General features: G+C 40.9%; 1 protein-coding gene across 1 annotated transcript in view; it reads left to right on the top strand.

Moving 5' to 3' along the window:
• Positions 1-2463, top strand: part of MLF1 (myeloid leukemia factor 1) — a 32476-nt gene extending 30013 nt beyond the window's left edge. The window contains exon 7 of the mRNA XM_084639743.1: positions 134-2463. Within this exon, the coding sequence (XP_084495869.1) occupies positions 134-245 (112 nt within the window). The 3' untranslated portion in view covers positions 246-2463. The remainder of the gene's footprint in view (positions 1-133) is intronic.
• The last annotated feature ends 10412 nt before the right edge of the window (positions 2464-12875 follow it).

Genomic DNA, 12875 nt, shown 5'->3' with positions numbered 1-12875 from the left:
TAAAGGCTTACCTAAAAATAACTAGATAATCCATTATGTGTTTTGTAAATGGTGAACAATATGATGCATTAGCCAGGTTTTTTTTCCAAGTATCATACAATGGTTTTGATTGTGTTGTGTTTTTTTGTTTCAGGGAGAAACCCCACCCAAAACCACTGATTGCAGGATCCAGAAAACCCGAAGTTTCTGTGGAGAACCTCAATGTGAAAGGATCGCACGTCCCAATCAAAACCAGCAAAAGATAAATGGCTTGTATAATGATTTGGATGGGTTTTTTGTTTTGGTGGTGGTTTTTTTTTCAGAGAAGATAATGGTGCTGGATCGTTATGTATAAGACCAATCCCTGGTTTTTAAGTATTAGTGGGCCTTGCTCGTCTAGTCATTTGACCGCTGATTGTTCTTGAAGACACCATCTCTTTGGCTACTCTATCTGGGTCTGAGCAGTAAAAGAAAATATTTACCACTGAAAAGCACTTTATTGGGTTATCACTTTCCTGTATACTGTAAACTACAATATTTTGCCTTCCAAGGCTTTTTTCCTACAATTATGCTAATCTCTCAAACTTTTCAGCAGGCTTGGTGGTGAAACTACATCTATTACCCATGCAATACAGCTTACACAGAAACTCAATTCACTTTTTGTAAAATTATTTTTTGTGGCTGAAGCAATACCGGTGTGGTTTTGGTGAAATTAGATTTAAAATTACACTTTAAAATTATTAAATAGCATGTAATTTACATGCTATTGTATAATCGCCAGATTCATGGGGATTGCCCTGATTTCAGAATGTTAACGGAGTCTAAAAATAAGTAGTCAAGTAACTTGTTTTTAAGTAAAATTTAAGTTTATCGACATTCTTATTTATCACTTTTGGATAGTTGATTTTCTGTACATAGTTCATTAATTTCAATGGCTTTATATTGTATCTCCTAAGTGGTTTTACATCCTTTGTGTGTTTCCACTGAAGGTGTGACCCATTATTTCTCACCATTGCAGATTCTCCATACTAGGGCTAGAGTTAAGTAGCATGATGGGTTTTCTATTTTCTGTGGCAATATACTGCAGTTCCCTTGTATGGACAATAGATATGACTGTTGGCATTCTTAACCAGATTGGTTTGGGAATCAAATTTGGTTCAACAGACTGTAAAAGTATATGAACTAAATGCTGAATAATTACACCATTCCCTCCGTAAATGATAGTTTTAAAAACATATGTGCAGGAAATGCTACTTGTGGTCATTCATATTCTTCTATCAGCTAAGTTTGTGGCTGTGTTGTATCATTTTGTGTCCTGATTTTTAATTTAAAGGAATCCAGGATCTGGTAAAGGTAAAAATTGTTGAGCTCCCTTGAAAATTTTACTATTTCAAAGTTCTTCTCTTGTTTGTACGTTTTGTTTTCTTTTTTAAAAGTTTCCTTGGCTTAAAATTATTAGGCGAAAACAGACTGAATGATTTATTGGGAAAAGTAAACATTTTAATGTATATTATCTGTGTCAAAGTTCATGCACCATTTTGTTACTTGGAAGGAATTGTAGATGATATATAAATATAAGCCTGAACAATGAATCTATTAGTATTTTTAAATTACAGCGTTTGACTTCTCATGGCCAAGATGTACACTTTTTTAATCATATCAACCTCCGAGGTGTCTTTAAAATATGTTTACTCTTAAACCATATTGATTTTTTTTCCCCTGCAGATCCCTAAATTATTTAATATTATTATTCTTACACATAACATGCCCTGTTTAATTGTATTTTTGGAATGGAAGACTCCGTTTTCTTCTCTCTGCTTGCTTAATGCAATAAGTTTTCTTCAAGTATTATAGTAAAATCCAGTGTCTATGGTTTAATGTTACTAAGACCAATATGTAGTTCATACATCTTACAGTCAGATCAGACTTATTTACAGATAATAGTTCTTAATCTGAAAATGTACTGTCCTTATTACTAACCAGTGTACAAATTTGAGGCCTGATCCTGCTTTCATTGAAGGTAATGGGGATCTTGCCACTGATTTCATTTAGAGCAAGATTAGGCTCTTAATGTATGTTTGTTTTGTCACCTAGATTCTCTAATAACAAGCAATGTAACCGAATGCTTGTACATTAGAATTGTAATGTAATATTAAAATTAAATCAGAAGGAAATCTTCTGTTTAGGAGATTCTGTAACTTCATAAAAAAATTTCTACATCTGTTACAGCCCTATACTTGACCTTTTCGTTTTACATCTTTTATGTGTGTACTTGAAGAAGAAACATTAGACATATACATAAAGTACTTCATTCTTTATTAAATAAGCAGATACTTTGATTGTAAAGAAGCAGTGGAGGACTAATACACATGGCTGAATTTGATGTAATGTTAAATAATAATCTAAAAGTTAATGCAGGAAAAGTTGTTTCTAAAGGTATAAAAATATAATTCTTTGGTTAATAAAGAGTTGTTTATTCTTTAACCTTAGTACCACAATGTGCATTGTGTTTGGTTTGGGCTGTTATAAATACTTTTTCATACAGCAATATTCTGGAGGGAAGTAAATATGCTGGCTGTTAAAAGAAAAACATGCAGCTAAAAAAATGCAACAAGGAAAAGATAGGGAAACTATTCTTAATATCTCTGTGCAATGACTAGAATGGATTTCAGACAGATGATTCTTTCAGTCGGTAGAGTACTCCTCTTTAGTATCGCTGACAAATGCGTGTCACCACAGAAAAGATTCAGATTCAAGCTGTCCAGTGTTACACAGTTCTTTGCCTAAGTAAAGGTAAGTGAAACATCTTCTGTATTCAGCTTAGTTTCTCACCTGGCTGGGTTTTGTTTTGTATTTTTCTTTCTGGCTTCACCAGGTTGTCTGGTTTCTAACCATCTTTTTTTATCATATAGATGCTTATGCATTAGCACAGAGACCATTAACTCTTTTTGCAGCAACCACTGAACGGCTTTCAAATGGTTGTAACATTTGGGCATTACTGACCTGAACTTGAATTTGTAGCCTCTATGTGAAAGGCAGGCTCCGTATTCTCGTATCAACAATCCCCTTATCTATACAATTCCCCAACCACAATTGCATTAGTGCCAAATGTAGTACTCGGCAGAGGCCAGGGATTCCATAAACATGGACATTGAATTACTGCCTTATCCTAGCCATGCAGGAATAAAGACGAGATATGAGGAGTATAGTTTTATTTAGATTGCAACTTCATTAGTTCATTTGGGAAATATCTGGCAATGAACTATACAGTGCAGGGCATTGTTTCCTCAAGTTTCCACCTCTTGGGAGGGCTGCCACCAGCCCTCCTCCTTTCCAACCTTGTTCTTTCCTGTTGCTGGGACCCCTCGCTCATAGATCATGATTCAAACACTTTGTATTGGGCTCTATATGTTACTGCAGTTCAATTTTGCAACTTTCATGAGGACTCTAAAAAAGAAAATGAGCAGATACCTTTGTGTGTATTTAAAATATACCAGCAAAAGTGCCAACTCTTCCACAAATTTTCCTGAGGGTGATTCCCTGTACTATTTTTCATTTTTTAAATATTCTCGGGGTAGAGACACTGAATGTGTCAGAAACTCTAATTCAGTTAATGTTGTCATGTGCAGAGAGGTGCTAGAATAAAATTACATATTCCAACAAGTTCTCGTGCCATAGGTCTTGTTTTCACTCCGTGTGAAAGCTGTTTGAGGAGGTCATCTCAAAGTTTCAAAGCCTCAGAAGATAAATTGAAGTCCACACCAAAATCCAGTTTGCCCCACTAGCAAAGGAAGTAATGCCTCTGATCATGAACACCCTGCTGGGTGATGAGAATTTCCTGACTAGTGCTAGGATTGAAAGAACACTTTGCTCAAGTATGTGGTATAAATTAACGTTTCATTGTGTAAAAAGTCTTTTGTCCATGACACGAGAATCTTTTGCTCTTAAACGTGTTCCTGAAGTGACTAACCAAAGCAATATTTTAAAATGTACAAACCTAGAGATGGAGTGATGCTGCAGGAATAGAGAGGAGCAGTGTGGCAGGAGAAAACACGTTTATTAGCTGAACACTAGCATTCAGAACGAAACCCTCCAAAAGACAGAGACTCACTTTGGGTGAACTATTTAGCCATATCGAGAAACTCTTGTTGGATATTTAAAAAGAAAAATTCCCTGGTGAAGTAACAAATTTAAAGAGCAACATCTGTCTGTAGTTAGTTCAACGTATAAATCTGATACCTATCCCATTCTTTGCATACTTTTAAATAATTCTGTGCTCTAGAAGGTAGGATGGTTGAAGACTATTCCTTTGAGTAGGAGTCCACTTAGGTATAAAGTGCTCTACATGAGGTTATGGTTCTCATCAGATGAGGTTACACACCCCATCCTAAATCCATCCTTGACTAGTGAAATCTACCCTGGCAGAGTAAAATATGACACACCGGAAATAAGTTTCACTAGGGAAATAACCTGTTCTTCTACCTGCCTGATGAAAGATTTATGGTTGAAGCTGCAATGGTTGGGATATGTAGGAATTCATTTTCCCTGTGTAGTGATTCCAGAGCCTGTGACAACCCATGGTATTCTGTTATTAAAACTCAATACTTTAGTGCCTAATTTTCACAGTGGCCTCAGTCTGGTGTCTGAGCTTTGGTGCCCAACATTCAATTTACGTGTATATTTGCATATACCATTAACCTAGGTAGACATCTGTGAGACTTGTGCATCTAAATTTGAATTTTACATCACATTGAATTTTGAGTCCTCAGATGTATTCGTGCAACTGAATGCTCAGGCCCTGATTTAGCAAAGCACTTAAGCATTAGCCAAGAAGCTTATTATTGGAAGGCCAAATTACACGTGCCCTACTTATAAAAGCAATCCAGTTGGAGTCAGTAGAACTTCTTGCAGGATTAAGATGACACCAAATTAGATCACAAATTCTAAAGATGCAATATACCTGTTTGACTAGATGAAGGTCCATATTATTTGTATTACAGTAGCACTTAGAGGTATCAACTGAGATCGAAAACCACATTATGCTAAGCATTGCACAAACACATGAGACAGTCCCTGCCCTGATGAGTTGACAAATAGAAAGACAAAGAGTGGGAGGGGAAATTTGCAAGAGAAGTGAAGTGACTTGTACAGTGTCACACAGCTGCTCTGCAAATTTTTCTCAAAATGTATCAGCACACTTGGTAGATGAAGTTCTGTTTCCTTAACAGTAATATAAACAAACTTAGTCAAATTCTGCCAGTTCAGCTCCATTGATTTGTGGGAATACAAGAGTATAATTAAGGGCAGAATTTTATGGCTTATTTAATTTCCATCAAGGTATTTTTGCTTCCTAGCTGTACATTAATGTGCACCTGACAATTAAGCAGTAAGTGCTCCAGTAATTCCTCTACCCTCCTTCCCCCCGCCAAACATATGTTAAACTTCAAGGACAATAAATCATGGAATTGACATCTATGGTAGAACAGCTGACGAAGGCTTCAATCAAAAAGGAATTTCCCAGACATGGATGCTGCTTGCAAGCTTTGTGTTGTATGTGCCATGGCATATACATTTTGTACGTATCTAAAATTACCAATCAATTTAGGAATGCCAAACATAGAAGTACAGTACAGAGAGGTGAGGCTACACAAATGTATGAATTATTTGGCTAAAGGCCAGAGTTGGTTCTTTTAATAACTCTGACCTCCAAACATACTAAAGAATTAAAAGTTGAACTAAAATAACTGGAGAATATGTATTCCTATCCAAAGAACCAAACAGGAATTTTCTGCATTCCTTTGGAAAAAGACTGTTCAACTTGCTGAAGTTCAAGTTGTGAGTAGAGTTGCTGTTATTACTAGAATGATCTAAGGTTGTTTGGAACGAACTGCATATGAAATAGTGATCCATTTTAGCAGACTTCCATGATGGTTGTAACGCTGATGACTCCAAAAAAAAAAAAAAAAAAAAAAAGGGAAAGTGCAATATGATAACGTTTTGCATTGGTGAATAGCAGTGAATTAAGGGATGGTACTTATAGGATAGCTATTGTGACAATGTTTTAACCAATTTAGGTCACTAGATGTTCAAATTGCAGTCTTATTGCATCAAACATGTCTGTCTGCCCGCCCCAGCGCAACATACTGCATTAGAAATGTTTATACATCTCTCCTTGCCATCATTAAGCCCTGCTCTGAAGTACCAAATTAAAGTTTTAAATCTTCCACTTCGGCACATATTTATGATTTGTGTTCAGGGTGTGATAACAGCTTATAAGAGGTGGCAGAATAAAGCAGAAGGTAATGCATGTGTTGTGCTTATGCACCAATACATAGTACAATCAAAAACTGTATAGCCGTGACAGCACAAGCATTCTGAATGTTTCTGCTTCTTTGCTGCCAAGAGGCCCCCACAATCGTGTCCCCTGATAAAATAATTATTAGAATTTAGCACAGTCTAGCTTTTAATTTTCCTCTGCCCTCTTTGAAAATGGTTTAATAATTTACACTGGGGCTTGGAAAATCAATTTACCATTGGCAAGTGGGGAACTTTTCTTGGTGAAGGAGGTTGCATAAAAAATAAATTACTGGAGAATGTATTTTTCATTTAGAAAAAATCATTTCCTATATTGTGAAGACAGCTATATGAATGTCAACTAGTTCAGAGCTGTCTTCCTGCTGCTAGTGCTCTAGTGCCCCTGCTGCTCAGTGTAAGCAGTGACACATAAATATGGAGCAGTGAAACTGACAAATATGTCAGTTTTACTTCTCCACTGCAAGACAAAGTTCTCAGAACCTCTTGAATTCCAAGGAAGGAGATGGGGATGCCTCCCACATCTACATGCTCCTCTCCCAGCCTAAGGAGGAGGTCTCAACTGACATTGGGAAACAAATAATGGAAAACAGGAGTGAGGGTTACAGGGTCAGAATCAGGGATCCAGCAGAGGACACTGAGCAGAGAACCCTGGATGCACCCACTGCTCCTCGAAGGAGTCCGGGAAGCCAGTGGATGCAGCCCAGAGGAACTTTTCCCGGATACCTGATCTGAGGGAGGACCAGAAATAGGCCCCACAGTTGCAGAGCACCTCTCTATCCAACATCCTCCTCCTGTGTGGCAAGTTCTGAGCAGCTGCAGAGGCAGACCTTGGAGTTACTAAAATAAAAGGTAAGCACTGGTGACATCTTTCCCTCCATCCATCCACAATCCCTTGCCCTCCTCTCTCCCTGCACAACAGCCAGGAGTCCAGAGAAGATGGGGAGAGGGGAGGGGAGAAATAGAATAATGGAGACTGAAATAGAATAATGGTGTGTTGCCTGATGTCCGCCATCTTTAGTAAAAATATTCTTGTGATTAAAAGACAACTAGCTGGCTGGAGACCTGGGATCTGCCCCTGGACTTTGTGTGGAACTCTGAGCAAGGCAATTCACTTCTCTGTAGCTCATTTTCCTCAATTGTAAAATGGGGCTAATACAACACTGCCTAGTTAATGGATATTTGTAGAGATTTTTTTGGAGATCCTCAGATGGAAGCCACTTGACAAGTGCAAAATATTATTTATTATATTATTATTTATGTATTTTTGTTTCTATGCAAATTTTTGTTTCAGTTCAAGAATACAAACCACTACCTTTAAAATGTACATTATTAGGGTTCAGCTTTTGTCTCATTGAACCAAAGAAGGTGGCAAATATGGCAAGGCATGCAGCCATATTTCAAGCCATATTTCAAGGTGAAATCCTGGTCCCACCAAAGTCAATGGGGCCAGGATTTCATGCCAAGAATATTAATTTGAATGGATGGGAGGCAGTTAATATGAAATTCCACTTGTATTAAAAATGACATTGTTTAAGTTGGTCTCTGGGCTGTTTTTCTTTTGAAAACACCATTGTGTGGTATCACTTACTACTTTTAATATCTGCCTGTGATGTTTTTGAGAGACGTGTATCTCAGAGAAACTACAGCAAAATAATGTCTTTTTATAAAGAATGAAGCTAGTGTTTCTCAGAGTGATGGAGATCCTGAAAACTGAGGAGGCTAAACTCTGGTATTTATCCAGGAACCAAGTACCTGGCTGGAGAAAAATGCTGGCTTTGCTGTACTGTTCCACCTGTTTCCCCCAACCCTGATTTGAAAGGCTAACCTTTGAACAGTGCCAGATTTTTTTTCAGATATTCTGCTCATCCAGTCCAGCAAAGATATCTAGAACTTGAAAAATATATTACTGAGCTTCCACAATCTCATACAGAATTTCTTCTCTGCCTTCTTCCCCTAAAGAATTACCCTCAAAACAAACACACACACACACACACACTTTCATTTAAAAACGGTACTTCTACACTAACTTCCCGGTCCGAGTACCATACTAGCTTAACTAAAAGTTGCCTCAGAGCTTCTAGTTGCTACAGTACTCATGTTTATGGTGTCAGTAGGGCCTACACCTCTTTTTAGCACAGATTTTTGGATTTGTGGTGTACTTTGCAGTGTTGCCAATAGTCCACAAAGATCTACTGTGAGTTTGTTGGTGACGCTGGGCACTACTCTAGGTAACTCAGGAGGGTGGAAGACCACGAGTGTTGATGAAGCCTTCTTGCTCTAGGCCCAGGCAAACTGAAGCCCCTCTGCTCCTTGAACTTTCTGTGACCCTGCACAACTATGAGGAAGCTAGTACACAGATAGGTTTGCACACGGCTCACTAGCCAAGGCCAGCTTCTGCCTGGGAAACGTATAGATAAGGCAGAAATGTTTAGCAAAAACTAGTAACAAATAGACCCAAATAAGGCAAGGCTCGGGCAATGCTACTGAGGAAAAACACAACTGGCTGCTTTAGCTGATTGGCTACGGTATTGTACGGGGCAACAGGTAATTGGTTGTATAAGCTTGTGTAGTGAAATAGGCAAAGGTATAAATTGTATACTGTAATCTGCATTCAGGGCTGCAGGATTTGAGACAGCTCAGTCTCCCTGCGCCCTATTTGAAGCTTCAAATAAATCTCTCTGCTTCTCTACCCCGTTGTGGTCATTGGCGCGACGCACACTGGGCAACGAACCCAACTGTTGCTTGCCTCGGGCACTCTGTGCCAGCAACAAGTTTATACCTGCAAACCATTTTCTTCAAATCCTACAGAGCTACTTACATGGAAAAAGTTTTACTTACTCACATCAAGGCTGAATCTATCTTGGACATTTAGGTAAATTAACAAGAAACAACAAAAAAGATTTTTGTGTTGATTATTTTCATATCAAAATAACTACATGATAGCTGTATATGAAATGTAAAACAGGAAGATGAAAGTGAGACAGTGAAAAAGCTGAAATGGAGGAGTTCACTAGCTTTAGTGCTGTCTTCTGGTGAGAATTTTTTCAAGTGGATAATCTTCTTAACCTGTCAAGATTAAATACCCTAAAAAAAGAAAAAAAAACAAAACACATGAGCCTTCAGTAGGGGTGACGGTAACTTAAAGGACTTACTGGTACACTGGTGGCTGGGCTCCTGGACAAGGTGTGGGGTGGGGAGGCTCTGGGCTCCCAGAAAGGGCAGGGCCTGGGGCAGGGTTGGGGCCAGACACCCCCAGCCAGCCCTTCAGCACTGCCCGGCCTGCTCCACCAGGGCTCTGGCGGTGATTTAAAGGGCCCAGGGCTCCAGCCACTGCCAGGAGCCTCGGGCCCTTTTAAATCAGCAGGTCCTGGGGCAGCTGCCCCTTTTGCCCCCACCCCCATCAGTGGGCCATGCCGGTATGGTGTTTAAAGTGCAGCCATGGCAGCGCTTTAATGTCGGCTGTGTACTGGCCCATACTCGCAGCCACTTTCTTACCAGTACGCTGTACTGGCTTACTTTCACCTATGACGTTCAGATGGCAAATTTAAATTTTATCCCCCTCTTTTTCCAGGTATAGTCCATTTATTAGGCCATGTCTACACTACGTACTTACGTCGATTTAAGTTACGTCCATGATCATAAGCTGCTGTAATTACATTGCTTGTGCATGTTCACACAACGCTCTTTATAGCAGGAGAGCAGATCCACAGTTGGTGCTCTAGCATTGTCAGAGAGAGCAGTGCACTGTGGATAGCTATGCTACTGTGAAATTGCCACCGTCTCTTGCTATGATCACAGTGCATCCTGGGGGCAGACTTATCCCCGCAATGCAGTTTTCTCGGTCCCATGATTCCAAGGGCTTCCGACTGCATTTCGTGCCATTTTTCGACTGCACCTTTAAACTTTGCCCGCCATCTCTGCTCACCAGTCTTGTGTTAAGCGTTATGAACACAACATAGCGGATCCTGCAGTATTTCATGAGCTGCAAATCTGAACAGAAATCTGTGGTGTCTGCCCTGCTGGGTGCCATGGAAAGAAACAAAGAGCAGCTGTCCACAGTGGACCATTGCTATCGGGCTCAGAAAACAAACACCGAGTGGTGGGACTGGATTGTGGCACAGGAATGGGATAATGAGCAGCGGCTGCAGAACTTTCATATGCGCAAAGCCACCTTCCTGGAACTCTGTGTGGTGCTCACATTCTCCCTCCGGTGCAAAGTCTCCAAAATGAGAGCTGCCCTAATAGTGGAAAAGCGCGCGGTGATCAGTGTGTGGAAGCTGGCAACTCCAGATTGCTACCAGTCGGTCACAAAAAAGCCTGGAGTTGCGAAGTCACCATGGGGGTTGCAGTGATGCAAGTGTGCAGGCATAGGCTCCGACTCTGTGGGTGCTCCAGGGCTGGAACACCCATGGGGAAAAACTGGTGGGTGCTCTTCACCCACCGGCAGCGCTCCACCCCCGCAGCCCCAGCTCACCTCCACTCGGCCTCCTCCTCTGAGCATGCCAAGTCCCTGCTTCTCCCCCTCGCTCCCAGTGCTTGCTGCTGCAGAACAGCTGTTTCATGGTGGCAAGCCCAGGGAGGAGGGGGAACACAGCGCGCTCTGGGAGGAGGCGGGGCCGGAGGGAAAATTTGGGGAAGGAGTCCAACGGGGGCAGGGAGGGGGCGGAGTTAGGGTGGGGACTTTGGGGAAGGGGTTGGAATGAGGGTGGGGGAAGGGCAGCAGGGGGCAGTACAGGGGTGGAGTCCAGGTGCGGCCCGGGGCGAGTACCTACCGGCACGGCAAAAAGTTGGCACCTATGATCCTATCCTTAGTACATCAGGGTCTGGCGAGCAGATGTTTGGTATATTTTTCAAGTCTTCTATAACATTTATAGCACGGTTCATCCCAAATGATCTAGGAAGCAGTGCTACTGAAATGCACCCACCTGTGGGTGGAGAATAACATGCACTGCAGTATTGCAGGAGGGGTATTCAGTAAGGTACTCTCAGGTATACATGTTTCTTAATCAGTGCAATAGACCTTAACTATCTACAAAGAACTGACATAGCTTTAATTTTTAAGATTTTGTCAGAAAGACACACAAGCCCCATTCTCCTCTCTTTCACGCACATTTATAGTGCATGGTATGGTATGATATTTTCCTACTTTAGAAAGACAGTAAGTGGAGTTTGTTGCAATTTGAAATTATGATTCCAGGGTGTCTTAAGTCTTCATACCTGGCTTATACCTTTAAGCCATTCCCTCCTGTTCATTTTTGGGACTGCATTCTTCCTTTTACTGAGAACTGCTCTGCCGCCACTGAATAGTCTTTAATATTCCAGAAAAGTCCTATTGATCTAACTATTTTTTGTACCATTCCACTTATATCACAAAGGGGCCAAACATGATACGGTTTCTAGGGGGTACTGTAATATAAATAAAATAACAAGTATAAACACTGGTTTCAGAGTAGCAGCCGTGTTAGTCTGTATCCGCAAAAAGAAAAGGAGGACTTGTGGCACCTTAGAGACTAACAAATTTATTTGAGCATAAGCTTTCGTCAGCTACAGCTCACTTCATCGGGTACATTCAGTGGAAAAATGAATGCATCCGATGAAGTGAGCTGTAGCTCACGAAAGCTTATGCTCAAATAAATTTGTTAGTCTCTAAGGTGCCCCAAGTACTTCTTTTCTTTTTAAGTATAAACACTCCATCTCATTATTGCTATGCCTAGATTTTGGGTTAAGACATTGTTTGCTGGATTAATCTCGATATTGCAATCACTGTGTCTGGGGGTCGGAAAGGACACTCTATTAAAAATATATTTTATACAAAGCACTTCATATACTACACACCTACAGTACCATTGAAACACAGCCCTGGCTAGTCTGGAAAGTGCTGGTGGACAGCAAAGGGAATTTTCTCAATGTGGTCCACTCTGTTAACTCGCATGATATTTGGTGTAGTTCTTAAGCTCCAGCTCCTGGAATCAAGTGATTATATGAGAATCACAACTTTCATTTTTAAAAATTATAAGTTTCTAACCTTCATGGTTGAGGAAAAGGAAGCTTGAAAAATGTGATTCACGGGCACCCTAAGGCTCAAAAGCCAGAAGGAAAATACACAGAAACCAACCTTTATTATTATTTTATTAATACTACTAATAATTAATATATATTTTATTATTTAAAAAATTGTGATTTTTAAGGCAGTTTCATCAGCATCGAATCCTTGGGGTTGGCAAGCCTGACGACACCTTTCCTTATGCTGCCACTGGGCTCTTCCCCGCCTCCTGCCTCAGCTTCCCCAGCTGTAAAAGGACGCTAAGGATACTGGTCTCTTTGTAAAGCTCCGCGCACTCCACCGATGGTGCGTCCCAGGAGAGTGCGAGGCACGCATGAATTATTATGACGGCTCCCGCCACTGGGAAGCGCCACGTGAAGCGGAAGGGCCTGGCTCCCACCCACACAGCCCCTCATCGCCGAACCCCGCCGCCTCCCGCCCTGCAGGTGGCGCTGTCAGGAGCCTGCCAAGTGCATGGCCGGGCAGGTCCCCTCAGTGCCCCGGAAGTGTTCCCAAGCCGGGCCGGAAGCGTTCACTA

This window comes from Lepidochelys olivacea, assembly GCF_965140295.1.
Source record: "Lepidochelys olivacea isolate rLepOli2 genome assembly, chromosome: 9".
NCBI lineage: Eukaryota > Metazoa > Chordata > Testudines > Cheloniidae > Lepidochelys > Lepidochelys olivacea.
The sequence above is the reverse complement of the archived record's forward strand: the minus strand, read 5'-3'. Positions and strand labels throughout refer to the sequence as shown.